At 53.6% G+C, this 13,018-nt stretch overlaps 1 protein-coding gene across 3 annotated transcripts in view; it reads right to left on the bottom strand.

Moving 5' to 3' along the window:
- Positions 1-13,018, bottom strand: part of ADD2 (adducin 2) — a 72,775-nt gene that overhangs the window by 30,187 nt on the left and 29,570 nt on the right. For all 3 annotated transcript variants that reach the window (XM_053269368.1, XM_053269371.1, XM_053269369.1), the window contains exons 2-3: positions 2,419-2,630; positions 1,101-1,236 (exon numbers count right to left, since the gene is read on the bottom strand). In XM_053269368.1, coding sequence (XP_053125343.1) covers positions 1,101-1,236; positions 2,419-2,604 — 322 coding nt within the window. In that variant the 5' untranslated portion in view covers positions 2,605-2,630. The remainder of the gene's footprint in view (positions 1-1,100; positions 1,237-2,418; positions 2,631-13,018) is intronic.

Genomic DNA, 13,018 nt, shown 5'->3' with positions numbered 1-13,018 from the left:
GTGTGGGGGAAATGGGGGGAGGGAGAGAGAGAGGTTCTCCCTAATCCATAGTGCTAAAACCAGCAGCAGCTCCTTCCAACGATCTGGGGGGTGGGGTTGGGTGCCAAAGGGAGGCAGTTTGGGTTGCTCCTCTCTCTTTCCCCACCCCTCCTGAGAGAGAGAAGGAACCTGAGCTGCCTCCTTTGGTGCCCCCCCCCCTCGTTAGGATGAGCTGCTACTGGCTAAAATTTAGGTTCACCCAATGAGATGAGGGCAGTTCACACGAGCGACATTAGGGTGGGGGAAGCATCCTACCCTAATGCAGGAGCTGGGCGCCCTCCTGATGTTCAGCCGTGTGTTGGAGAAAAACAAGGTAGGAAGTGGGGAGCTTGGATGTCAGTCAAGCCTCAGCTGGGTAGGATGAGCCAGATTCTGCCTCCATCTTCTGAATGAGGCAGATGGGAAAATTCCCCTACCCAGCTGGGGCTTGACAGATGATCAAGATCCCCGCCTCCTACTTTGTTTTGGTGGAACCCCTGATCGCAAAACAAGAGCGTGCCCGACACCCCAAAGAGGGCGGGAGACTTCTGCGACCCTCATGCTGATCGTGTGAACTGCCCTCTTGATGGACAGGAGAGTCAAGATGGAGAAGAGCAGCAGGGCTCCCAACCTGGAGTCCATTTTACTGAGGGTGGGCTCAAAGCTGTCCCACCCAGCTGCCGGCTCCCACCCAATCCCCCTCCCCACTCCTACCTTGATCTTTGGTAGGAGACCACACCATCACTGACCAAGAGGGCACGTGTTTCTCCTCCCCTGGCTGGGCGCCCCTCCGACCCTGAAGTGGATCATGAGGAGGAGCCCATGGTGTGGTGGCCAGGAGTGGGGAGTTGAGGTGAGACACACACACACACACACACACACACACACACACACACACACACACACACAGGTTTGTGGGTTTGAAAGGGAGAAAGGAAGGAAGTGGGGCAGGAAGAGGGAAAGGAGAAGTTAGCTGGAGGGCAGGCCATTTCAGTGCCAGAGACCCAACCATCTTTCGGCAGGGTCTTTGGCCTCCTGCATGACGCCTGCCAGAACAGAAGACTTTGGGATGCCCAACGTACTCAGGGGTGACGGGGGGAAGACCGAGGGAGCCGTGCTGGCCATGAAGTCCGCAATCTGCCGGAGGGCCCAGATGTTGGAGTTGTTCCCTTTCTTCATCTGCTCCTGGATGAGGCTCTCCAGCTCCTCCCTGAAAGACTAAGAAGAGCACAGAGCCCCTGGATGACCCAGGCTCCTCCAGCTGAGCACCCCTTGGCCAAAGGAGCTGGGCTCCCACTTGCTGGCTGGGGACTTTGAGAAGTTCCTCCCAAAGGGCCTTGGTGCTGGCCGTACTGAGGCCTGCATCACTTGGGGTGGGGTGGGGTGGGATGCTTCAGCTGCTTAGGACCAGAAGCGGGTAAAGGGCAGCTGGCAGAGCCCCTATGCCCAAGCAGTGGTTTCCGGACTCTGTTTTGGGAAACCCTGGGGTGAGGTCCTTGGAAGCTTTGCAGGGGCTTTGGAGGAGAAGATCAATCCTGGCAGACAAGCTTTCCTACAAGACAGTTGCTCCCCCACACTTCTGATTTTCCCTTGCAGTGCGCAGCGTCAGGTGTGTGCCATGACAGTGTGGCCCAAGCTCTCTGCCCAGCACTCTCTTAAATGCAGGGTGCACACTGGAACACTCCCCAGGATCTTCTGCAAAGCGTGGGGCTTCTGCAGTGGACGAGTAAGTGCAGAAAGGCTTCGCTGAACAGGGAGAGCTTGGAAAACAGTGCAGCCATGGAGCTAAGACAGAGCTAGAGAAGCAGACTCCTCCCTGCCTGTTCTGCTTCTTCTCCTTACTTCCAAATCCCAAAATAGCCATGCATGCCAATATTAGACAGTTTGCAAGGAAGGATTAGCCAGGCATCAATTTTCTAGCCACACAGCCTGGAAAACCAGAGGTAGATTTTGAAACCAGCTGAGAAGGTTCTTTCTTGTTTGAGAGACGCTTCCTGGATCCTTCAGGTTTCATTCTAGAACAGGGATGGCTGACCTGAGCCTCTCCCGCTGATGCTTGACTACAACTCCCATCATCCATCCATCCATCCATCCATCATCCCCAGCCCTAGTAAATAAGTGTTACCCACGAACACCATGGGTCATAATGTTTTGTTCAAAAACAACACTTGGATCCAGACTGAATGGGGATGTATGATATGGGGTGGGCCAAAGTTTATTTGGGGGAGCAATGGGATGAAAGCTAGCTAGCTTTCTCCTTCAGGCTACTTATGCAGCTCTGTCTCTGTGTCAAATAACGATCGGGCCACTACGAACAACCTGCAGCACTCTAAATAGAATTGGACCTGACCCCCTCTAGTCTGTAGTGGTTGGGCCCCTATTGAGGTGCAACATACTCACGGGGCTTTGCAGAATCATGGTGACCCTTTTCTTCTGTTCCATCAGGTTGAAGTCCTGGCGCAGGTCAGCAGCCATGTTCCTGATGCGCAGGTATTCAGGGTCATCTTCTGAGAACCGGTCAAAGTAATGTGGACCCTGGGAGGGCAGGGAGGAGAGCTCCTCGGGGATGGTTTCACTGCTCATCATTCAATCTACAGTCTACTCCTGGGGACCTGCAAGAAAGTGGAAAGGCCAAATTTGTCCTCTCTAGTATCAGAAGCTCCTTTAAGCCACAGAAGTTCCTTGAGAGTTAACGCAGGACTAAGCACCCTAACCAGTCAGAAGCCCACATCAACCTCCAGTAGCCTCCAGGTCTTTGCTCAAGCAACATCTCACCTGCTCTAGTGTTACTCTCCAGCTCAATCTCTCCTGCTCAGAGCTGTCCAAACCCTGCCTGCCTCTTGCTCTCCCTCGGAGCTGTCCAAGGTCTGAATCCCTTCCTTGCCTCCCGGAAACACTGGCTTGGCCAGTGGCCCCTCTGGGAACAGAATATGGATTCCTAGAAAACTGCCTGTGGTTAGGATGGGTGGGAAGTCTGTGGAGAGAGGACCTGCGTACTAGAGGGACAGCCATGGGGGTTCCATGATGGAAGAAAGGCATCATATAAATAGAGCCGATCCAACGCAGAGTTCCACCTGCCCCACAACAAGGCTCCTGGTGGCGAAGGTCAGGCTGCTGAGCTCCAGGTGTGGTAAGCAAGGCTGGCCCCCTCTGCAAGTGGTGGCCCCAGCACACCACACGGCTTTCCCCTCCAAGTGCAAATGTCAGCCACTCACTCATAGGAACATAGGAAGCTGCCACAGACTGAGTCAGACCATTGGTCCCTCTCGCTCAATATTGTCTACCCAGACTGGCAGCGGCTTCTCCAAGGTTGCAGGCAGGAGTCTCTCTCAGCCCTACCTTGGAGATGCGGCCAGGGAGGGAACTTGGAACCTTCTGCTCTTCCCAGAGCAGCTCCATTGTCCCCCAAGGGTAATATCTTCCAGTGCTCACACATCAAGTCTCCCATTCATATGCAACCAGGGCAGACCCTGCTTAGCTATGGGGACAAGTCATGCTTGCTGCCACAAGACCAGCTCTCCTCTCCTCTGAGGGAAAGTTGAGGGTCCCTGTCTGACATGAAACAGCCACCCCTTCGAATGGGCTTTCCTTTGCGTGTGACTTTTGTGCTTGTGCTTGTTGCTGAGAAAATGTTTCTTAGCCTTTATGGCAGATTGTCTGACCGCCCACCCTTCCAGGAATTTGGCAAAAGAGCAGATCTTTAAAGACTGCACGGATCTCACGCACATCTCCAAGACGGAAGAAAGAAGCAAGGTGCCGACTGAGTCACCAACAATTGCAGCTCTGCTAGGCCATCATGCCGCTGACAGAAAACCCCGGTCTAAATTATACACTGCAGCCAACAGTCTCCTTTCTTACTGTTCATTAGTTCTAAAAAGGCTTAATTACAACCAACTGGGGCAGGGCGGCATGTCAGGCATGGGTGTGCACGTTGCTTGCTGCCGGCAGGAGTTCAGGTCTTCTTCAACAGACTAAGGATTCTGCACCATAGACTATTACACATGTAATCATCTGGTTGCCTGTGGTGAGGAAGCATCTCCCCCAGGCAACCACACTTAAGAAAAGGGGAGTCTTTTCAAAGCCTTGGGCCACACATCACTTTCTTTAGGCATCTGTGGGCACTGCAGATATGGTTGAAAAGAATTGCATTAGTAGCTCACAGCAACAACACGTTAAGGAGGTGTCCCCCTGCCTCACAAAGGGGGAAAACAGGGACAGCTGGAGCATACAGCACTATGAAGAAAGTGGAACAGGGAACCTCTGGAGGATTTTACACAGAGGCTGGGCTGCCATTTGTCAGCTATGCGGTAGCTGTTTTCTGCATTGGGCGGAAGGGTGGACTAGAGGACCTTAAAGGTTCCTTCCAATTCTCTATGATGGTGGAGCAGGAAGGTGCAGTTCCATGCCCCTTCAGCCCAATTCTTATGTCATAGGGACATAAGCAGCTGCCATATACCGAATCAGACCATTGGTCCATCCAGCTCAGTACTGTCTACCCAGACTGGCAGCGGCTTCTCCAAGGCTGCAGGCAGGAGTCTCTCTCAGCCCTCTCTTGGAAAAGATGCTGCCAGGGAGGGAACTTGGAACCTTCTTCTGCCCTTCCCAGAGTGGCTTCATCCCCTGAGGGTAATATCTTGCAGTGCTCACACGTGGTCTCCCATTCAAATGCAACCAGGGCAGACCCTGCTTAGCAAAAGGGACAATTCATGCTTGCTACCACAAGACCGCAAGGGCGTCCAGTGTCTTATTTGGCAATCCTGGGTTCAGATAAACCTGACCTAGCCCCTTCTCCTTCCGCCACTCTGAAGTCCAAGGATCTAGCAGCCCTCGGATTTGGATTCCGAGATGCCTCCCAACACTTGCAGAAGAGACTCACTTCCCTTTGCCTCCCACTCTCATGAAGCAGTGGCATCGTCCCTGTTGCCTAGTTACCCAGATGTACCAGCCACCTAAAAATAAATATCTGTATGGAATTCAAGCTGAAAACCAGAGGAACTTTCTAGCTGACGGCTAGTTGCAACGGAAAGCGGCAATGGGGAGCCTGCACACACATGAGCCTTCTTGGCTCACGTGGGGCAGGGAAGGAGGCTGCACACGTTGTTTTGAAGGGCTGGGATGGCTACCTGAGGACACCCACCGGCAAGACGGACCCATCCACTAAAGTGTGCCGTCGAGTCGGTTTTGACCCCTGGCGCTCACAGAGCCCAGTGGTTGTCTTTGGTAGAATACCGGAGGGGTTTGCCATCTCCCGCACAGTGTGAAATGATGCCTTTCAGCATCCTCCTATATCACTGCTGCCCGATATAGGCGTTTCCCATAGTCTGAGAAACATACCAGCGGGGATTCGAACCGGCAACCTCTGGCTTGCTAATCAAGTCATTTCCCCACTGCGCCATTCAGTGGCTACTAACCCATCTCCAAGTCAGACCTATTCTTGGAGGGGTGTGTGTGTGTGTGTGTGTGTGTGTGTGTGTGTGTACATAAACTGTGCCAGAATGTGGCACTATCCCTGATTCCTTCTCTGCCTCTTGTGTTGCACCCCTGAAGTACTTCATAGCAGTGCAAGAATGTAAGATGTCATCCTGCACTCTGCTGCCCAAAGGGCCTGCATAGTCTGCCCCCCCAAAGGCAATAAGGTTGTTCACATGACCTTTGAGAGCACTGGGGAGGAGGGGAGGGTGATAGGCAGGAGAACACTTACCTTCCCCCCAGATGATCCAGCAACAGCTCATGTGCCCACATGGCCGGCACTTTCACAAGCTACGCAGCACTCTGGAGGCCAGCAAAATGCACCCTGGCCTCTCCGGATAGCCTACACCAGTGTTTCTCAACCACCGGTCCCTGGACCGCTGCCGGTCCCCGAAGGGTTGAGTGCCGGTCCCTGACTGGGAGTCAAACCCCCCCCCCACAACTGAAATCAAGGCACTCACTTACTCAATTTTGCACATGGCACGGAAGAGGAAGAGTATCACGGAGGCGTGGGACCCTTCTTGTGCCTTGCGCCTTGAGAGGGAACGCTGTTTCCCTCTTGCATCAGTGGGGCTTGCTTGTATGTTGTTTTCATTGGCCCCATGTAGCTTTTGAATTTTTCTAATGGCCCAGCATCCCCTCTCCATTGAGTAATCACAAGCACCTCCACTCCAGACATACTGGAGACAAATTTGTTCACCCAGGCTTTTAGATTCAGGGGTTCTCAACCTTGGGTACCCAGACATTGGTGGACTTCTACTCCTATAATCCCCAGCCATAATGGCCAAATGCCATTGTTGTTGGGGGTTATGGGAGTTTAACTGAGGGACCCAAGGTTAAGAACCCCTAATATTCCATGTTTGCAAAAGATTCCAAATTTAATTATTTTAATGCTTATATTATTTTCATTCTAAACTGCCCAGAGATGCAAGTTTTGGGCAGTATAGAAGTCTGATAGACAGACAGACAGACAGACTTGAAACCCCTTTACTAACTGCTGGTCCGGGAAACTGCGCATGAAGAATGTAGCGGTCCTTGAAACTCTGCACGAAGAATTTAGCGGTCCTTGACTCCAAAAAGTTTGAGAAACACTGGCCTACACAACGCATCACGTGACCAACACAGTGCATTGGGGTTGGGCACTCTCGGTGCCCGGCTCTGTATCGGCTTGGGCTACGTGCCGCCCGAGCATTCAGACAACCCTGGACCTGGGCTGTAGGGTATGCTTGCGTCCTTCTCCCCAGATGAACGGTTGGGTAAAAAGCCCAGCAAAGTATTTTCATTTAAAGGCGTTTCTCCTTCAAATTGTTTGTTAGATAATTAGTGTTTGCATCTTTGCAAGAGCAATGGTTTCTTCTATTTGTATGGGGTTTTGGTCACGCTATGGGGCCCTTTGAGCTCAACACAGTTCAGGGCCTCAGCATGCCATCGCCTGGCCCTGCTGGCCATCTCCCCCCCCCCCGTCAAACGATGGGCATTTGCCAGGCCAGTGGAGGAGCCAACTGAGAGGAGGATGTTAAGGAGCTTCTGGCCACCACAATATACTTGTGGGCCTCTCAGCTGACAGCTTTCATTCATTAGGGCTGTTGTTCACACCCTGGTTAAGGGGAGCGGACAAGCCTCCCATCCAGCTTCCGGAGCTGCTCACCCTCCAGATTTTCGGCCACCACGTGCTAATGAAAACTAGGTAGGAGGAGTGGGGAGTGATCGCCTGTGAGACAAGGGTTGGGCAGGACGCCCCCCCCCACATTAAAGTGCTGGGTAGCTCAGTCCGCATCTAGCTTGTCTGTTAAAAGGTCACTCCCCCTCATCCGATCTGCCCTATTTCCACTAGCACACAGCCCCGAATCAGGAGTGCACACTGGCAGCAGGCCGTTCTCGGAGGTTCCAGGCAGGGGTCTCTCCCAGCCCTTCCTCGAGATGCTGCTGCCGGAGACCTCCTGCACGCTAGCAAATGCTCTTCTCCGGAGCACGGGCGGGCCCCATTCCTGAAGCCGACTATCTCACAGTCTTGCAGGCAGCCACCCATCCAAATGCAAACGAAGGCTGGCCCTGCTTAGCACAGGGGGGCAACCTTTCATGCGTGCGACGGCAAGACCAGCTCTCCTGCCACGGAACTCTCCTGCCAGAGGCAATCTGTCCCTCGCCCCCCCCCCAGGACAGTCCGAAAGGGCCTTGCTTGGGACAGCCCTGCCCACTGAGCAGTCCTGCCGCTTCCATCCCAGCTTCTTGCAGGCTGGCACCCCCCGCAACCCCGGGGCATCTGAGCTAGCAGGACGATGGGGAGGCTGCACACAATAGGAGCAGGCAGGAGGGATTGTGCCTGCAAAGACCCGGCTTTGTGCTGCCGGTGACAGAGCTGCGTGGGCACATTTTTGCAGCCCGCCTCTGCTGCTGTTCATGGGGCTGGTGGCCCTCCTCTCTCTGCTTCACCTCCAGCCGCAGGGCTGCTGCTGCCGCCGCCCAAAGCAGGAGCCCCCCCCATCCCCGCCCAGCCTGGGACTCCCAAATGTGGCTGGTTGGCAACTGGGGCATGGCTGAAGGTGGGTACTGGGACGGGCAACCCCAGCTGGGAAGAGACACTTCCTCGCTTCCCAGGCCCGTTCTCCCCCGCTGCTCCCAATCTCTCTCCTCCCTGACTTGTGTGAAGAGCACACAGGGGCTCTTGTCAAAGGTCCCCAGTCGATCGGCAGCTGGGTACGGCTTAAGACGCAAATGCAGCGACACAGAGAGAGACAGGAGCCGGGCCCAGAAGACCCCCAGGCAGGTACTGCAAGCACTCCGCACAGAACTTTGCAATGGGGGCACATCGGGAGCAGCCTGCTTCCAAAGGGCACATTTGCGTATGAACCAGTGGCGGCAGGGGCTGGCATGTGGTGTTTTGGAAACGTAATCATGCCAGGCGGCAAGCATCAGCCAGACTGCCAGCAACCGTCTGCACTGTTTTTACAGGAGAAGAGGAGAGGCCTCTGGGGGTGCGAGGCAGACAGCGATGGAGTTGGAAGCCTTTCGAAGCACCCTCTCCCCCTAGGCAAGAGCTCTTCTCAGATGTTCTCTCTGCAAAACAAGGATCTAGGAAAGGATCCAAGGACGGCTGAATCTGGGCTGATGGGGAGAGCTGCAGGGCCACTCCTAGGAACAGAGGGCACTGCCATATACTGAGCCAGGCTGTTGGTCTCTCTAGCTCAGTATTGTCTACACAGACCGGCAGCGGCTTCTCCAAGGGTGCAGGCAGGAGTCTCTCTCAGTCTCATCTTGGAGATGCTGCCAGGGAGGGAACTTGGGACCTTGATGCTCTTCCCAGAGTGGCCCCATTATCCCCTGAGGGGAATCTCCTCCAGTCCTCACCCTTCTAGTCTCCCATTCAAATGCAACCAGGGCAGACCCTGCTTAGCTAAGGGGACAAGTCATGCTTGGTACCACCAGACCACCACTCCAGGGCCTTCTGCCAGTCACCATGGCTGTGCTGCTGCACCCTCCCTGGGGTCCCCAGGCAAGGAGAGTGAAGCTGAACCCATTTCCGACGAGCAGGAAACAGTAGGTGTCCTTTCCCTTACTGTTAGACGCGTGGTAGTGTTGGGCTATCACACTGTAATAATCACACACACCTCTCCATAAGCGCAGTGTCACTTCCTGCTCTGTCTCAACTTAGGCAGATGTGTCAGAGAGTGCGAGCTCTGAGGACGCTCTGCACAACAAGGCCTGGTGACTCATGCAAGGAAGAGGCGGGGGTGGCCCTTGGTTCTGTTGACTCCCACAGGACTTTTGGGGAGAAGTCCAAAGGAAGGACCGTCAGCTTCCAAGGGTTTCTGCCCGCCTGACAAGATCGCCAGGCGGGCCTTTTCTCCTTGTGCCGACGTTGAGAGGGGCTAGATTGCCATGCACATAGGGCAGGGCCTTCTCTGTGCTTGCCCCCAGACTCTGGAAGGCTCGCCCAGTAAACATCCGCTCTGTGACAACAGTGGTTGCTTTTAAAAAAAACAAGCAAACTAAAGGCTTTTTCATTTACTCAGGCTTTTCCTTCCTAGAGGCTCCAGGTTCCTCAGCTTTGTTGCGTTTGTTTCTTTTTAATTCTTTCTTGGCGTTTTATGGCTTTAATGTTTGATTGATTTTAAGGTTTTAAATGTAATTTCTACGGAATTGTATTGTATTCTAACTTTTATAAACTGCCTTGAGATGCATTATGAAAGGCAGTATAACAAACAAACAAACAAACAATAAAATAAATAAATAAAATGACATGGTTGGCCTCTTTGAACTGGGTGGGGGGCTGGGCAGGGGTGTTGCTAAGCCCTTAAAAGAGCTGGGGCCTGGGTCCACAGGTGCCCCCTCTGTTTTGATCATCAAGCCTTTCCCTGTTCTCTATAGGAGACCAAAACAGGGCTCCAAAATTACCTGGCTTCACCTCTGAGTGGGGACCAGACTGGCACCTGGGGGTACACCCCTCTGCTCCCGGGCCCTCTCAGCTCCCTGGCTGCCTGAGTCAGCCTTTGGGCACTGCCCTCTCTGCTGTTCAGCCTCCCTCGAGAGGCAGGGCTCTTGGCACCAGACATCAGGTGCTCTTTGAAGTTGACATGACCACTTTAGCCAGGATTCAAAGTGGATTAACTCAACAGCCGAACAAGAGATGGGAACCAATAAATGCAATTAAGCCGGGCATCAATCATGTGCCTTTTCCTGAGCGTTCCCATTGCCATGTGCTCCGCAGGTGCTGGCTTTTACCCAGAGTGCACGGCTTCCAGGCATTTATTGGACCTGCCTAGCAGGGCAAACATTTTCCTACAGTTATAGGTTAGGGCAAGTGAACTGCCCACTCTGAAAGAGGCAAGTTACATCCAAGGGGTGATCCACGCCCTTATATGCAATACTTATATGCCACCTCTCTCTGCCAGTGCAAAATCTAAAATAATGGCATGTGATTTCATAGGCATGACATAAAAGGAGAAGGAAAATAAGCAAGCTCAGGTACCAGCTCTTACATAATGCTCCCTAACTGTTGTCGTTCTAATTATTCCAGCAATGAATGGCTGCTCACAGAGAGAATCCTAGGAGAGAAGAAGCCAAATGGCACGAACCAGACTGAGAAAGGCCTCGCCTCTCCCTGCTGTAGCTAGATTGGATACAATATCTCTTTGGTTGGCATGCAGATGACCATCAGAGCAATAAACAAACAAACAAACAAACAAATTTAAACCTGGCCCATGGCTTTTTGGAACATAGGAAGCTACCTTGTATGGAGTCAGACCATTGCTAGCTCAGCAGGGGCGGAGCATCTACTGTGCAAATGGGTTCTAAGGACCCGGGCCGCCATGCTTCAGGGGCTGTGCCTGGTGCCCAAGTCACGCCCCTGTGTCTGACATCAGACACAGGAGGCGTGGCAATGATAGCAACCGGGACCGCATGCCCCATTTTGAAGTAAAATTCGACGAGTGCTGGGCTCCCAGCGTGGCTGGGATGGATTCTCCCTGTTTGCAAAGGCAGGGAGAGGCGTTCATGGCCAGGCTGGGAGCTCAGCACTGGCTGAAACCTCTCAAAAATGGAGCCACGTGGATGCAAAAGAGGCCTAGGACAGGATCCCCCTTTTAGCCTTATTTTCCCCCAGTGTGGTTTCCCACTGCCCCCAATCTCCCCTCTTGTTTCCACCTTTTATCTGGCTCTGCCTGATTCTTGCCAGCAACTCGCATCCTCAGACAACATCCTAGCAGCAGCAGCAGCAACAGCAGCAGCAGCAATACCCAGAGGGATTATTTTTCAGATGGCAGAATTTAAAAAGGTCTCCAAAGGGATCTGGGTCATTAACGAATTACAGGGGGAAAACATGCCAAAGACGTTTCGTATTTCTTTCCACTCTGACCTGCCAGACTTGTTCTTTCAAGTCTCCTGACTCCCAGTTAGGCCTGGTTTGTGTGTGGACTCACTATTGCTAGCACTGCAGGAGAGACCCTCAGCACATGTTCAGAGGCCACCTTTGCTTCCATTCCTTCCCCGTCCAGTGAAGTTCTTTACCGGAACCCGCACTTCAGTGGACCCTTCATACGAAACCAGGGCTTGTGCCTGGAAGAGCTTCTCTCCAGGGGCGTAACTCCCATTAGGCAAGGGGAGACAGTCGTCTTGGGGCCCCACTGCCTCAAGGCCCCCCCACCCAGAGGCACGTCACATGACTCCCCGCCCGCCCGTGTTGCACCCCCTATGAATTATATTGAGTCTCTTGGAGATCGGCAGCAGCAGAGAGGAGCAGAGAGTAAAAAAACTAGATTCAATTGAACTAGATATTGACCGTATTCATAATGGGGGTGTGAGTGTGAGTGCACAATATATTGTGAAGTGTGTTTGTGTGTGTAGATCAGGAGGGGCCCATTTTAAAATCTTGTCTCTGGGCCCCCTCCAACCTTGCTACGCCCCTGCTTCTCTCTGTGGCTAACAGAAACTTTGGTGCAAGACTCTTGGGATGAAAAGGATTCAATGCCCTCCTCCCTGCGCCTCAGGGAACATGCGGATCTCCCCCCCACAATGCATTCGAGGAGCTGCTCCTCTCATTTTACTGGACTCCTCCCTCCACACACATATTTTTTGCCCTCCCGAAAGTTTAAGCCAGGAATTGCTCCTCAAGCTTTCCCTCAAGCAACCCCTTCGGGGCCTGATCCCATGGCCAACCCCATCCCCATGGCTGCTTTTGGGGAAAGAAAGAGACCTTGGGGCAGTGGTGCAGGGAGGGCATAGGCGGCCCATGTTCTCACGGGCAGCACCCTCCACGGCGGCAGCGATCTCCCTACCCTGCCAGTGGTGTGTCCCCTCTCTGGGGGTGGCAGCGGCAGCAGCAGCAGGCTCTTCCGGGCCATGCGGGGTGGCGCGAGGGATGGGCAGGCTGTGCAGAGAGGAGGAGAGCAGCAGAAACAGCAGCAGCAGCAGAGCGTGGCAGCCTCACGCACGAGGGGAGGCAAGGCGAGCAAGGTGGCCCCAGGGAGGAGCAAGGTGGCCCTTGAGGCAGGCGGGGGCATGTTCTTGGGGCCCGGGGGGGCACCCTATTAGAGTCCCACCTCTAATGCAGTCCAGTCATGAAACTCCCTCATCACGTGGCGTTTGGCCCTGAGGTGGTTTTTCAGTTCAGCTCAGCCCAGAATCAACCCGTATGGTTTTCCATTGAATCCAGGACTCCTGCACACATGAGCCAACGGCCACACCATTTGCATGGTCCCTGACACCAAGAGGCCGTTCAAGAGCCCCCAACTACTCGGGGGCACTTTAGCAAGTATGTCTTGCTCTTGTCCTTTTCACTGTGTATGAGGTTTGCTCCTGACGTTCCCTGAAACAGCCGCATTTCCACCCCACCCCCACCCCCTGGAGACACATACTTATTCCCATCCTGGCTTTAACACTTTAGAAGGAAGGGGCTGCCGTGTTCTTGCCCCTCCCTGGCCGCTTAGGAATGGATCCGCTCGGAGTTCTTAAGCAGCACATCAAACGAGCAAAACAAAGACATTGTGCGGGTCATGTGACCAGAGCTCTCAGCGCAGAGAAAACAAGATTTGGT

Source organism: Hemicordylus capensis, chromosome 8 (assembly GCF_027244095.1).
Source record: "Hemicordylus capensis ecotype Gifberg chromosome 8, rHemCap1.1.pri, whole genome shotgun sequence".
Lineage (NCBI taxonomy): Eukaryota > Metazoa > Chordata > Lepidosauria > Squamata > Cordylidae > Hemicordylus > Hemicordylus capensis.
Note: the sequence above shows the minus strand (reverse complement) of the source record. Positions and strands in the feature narration are given on the sequence as shown.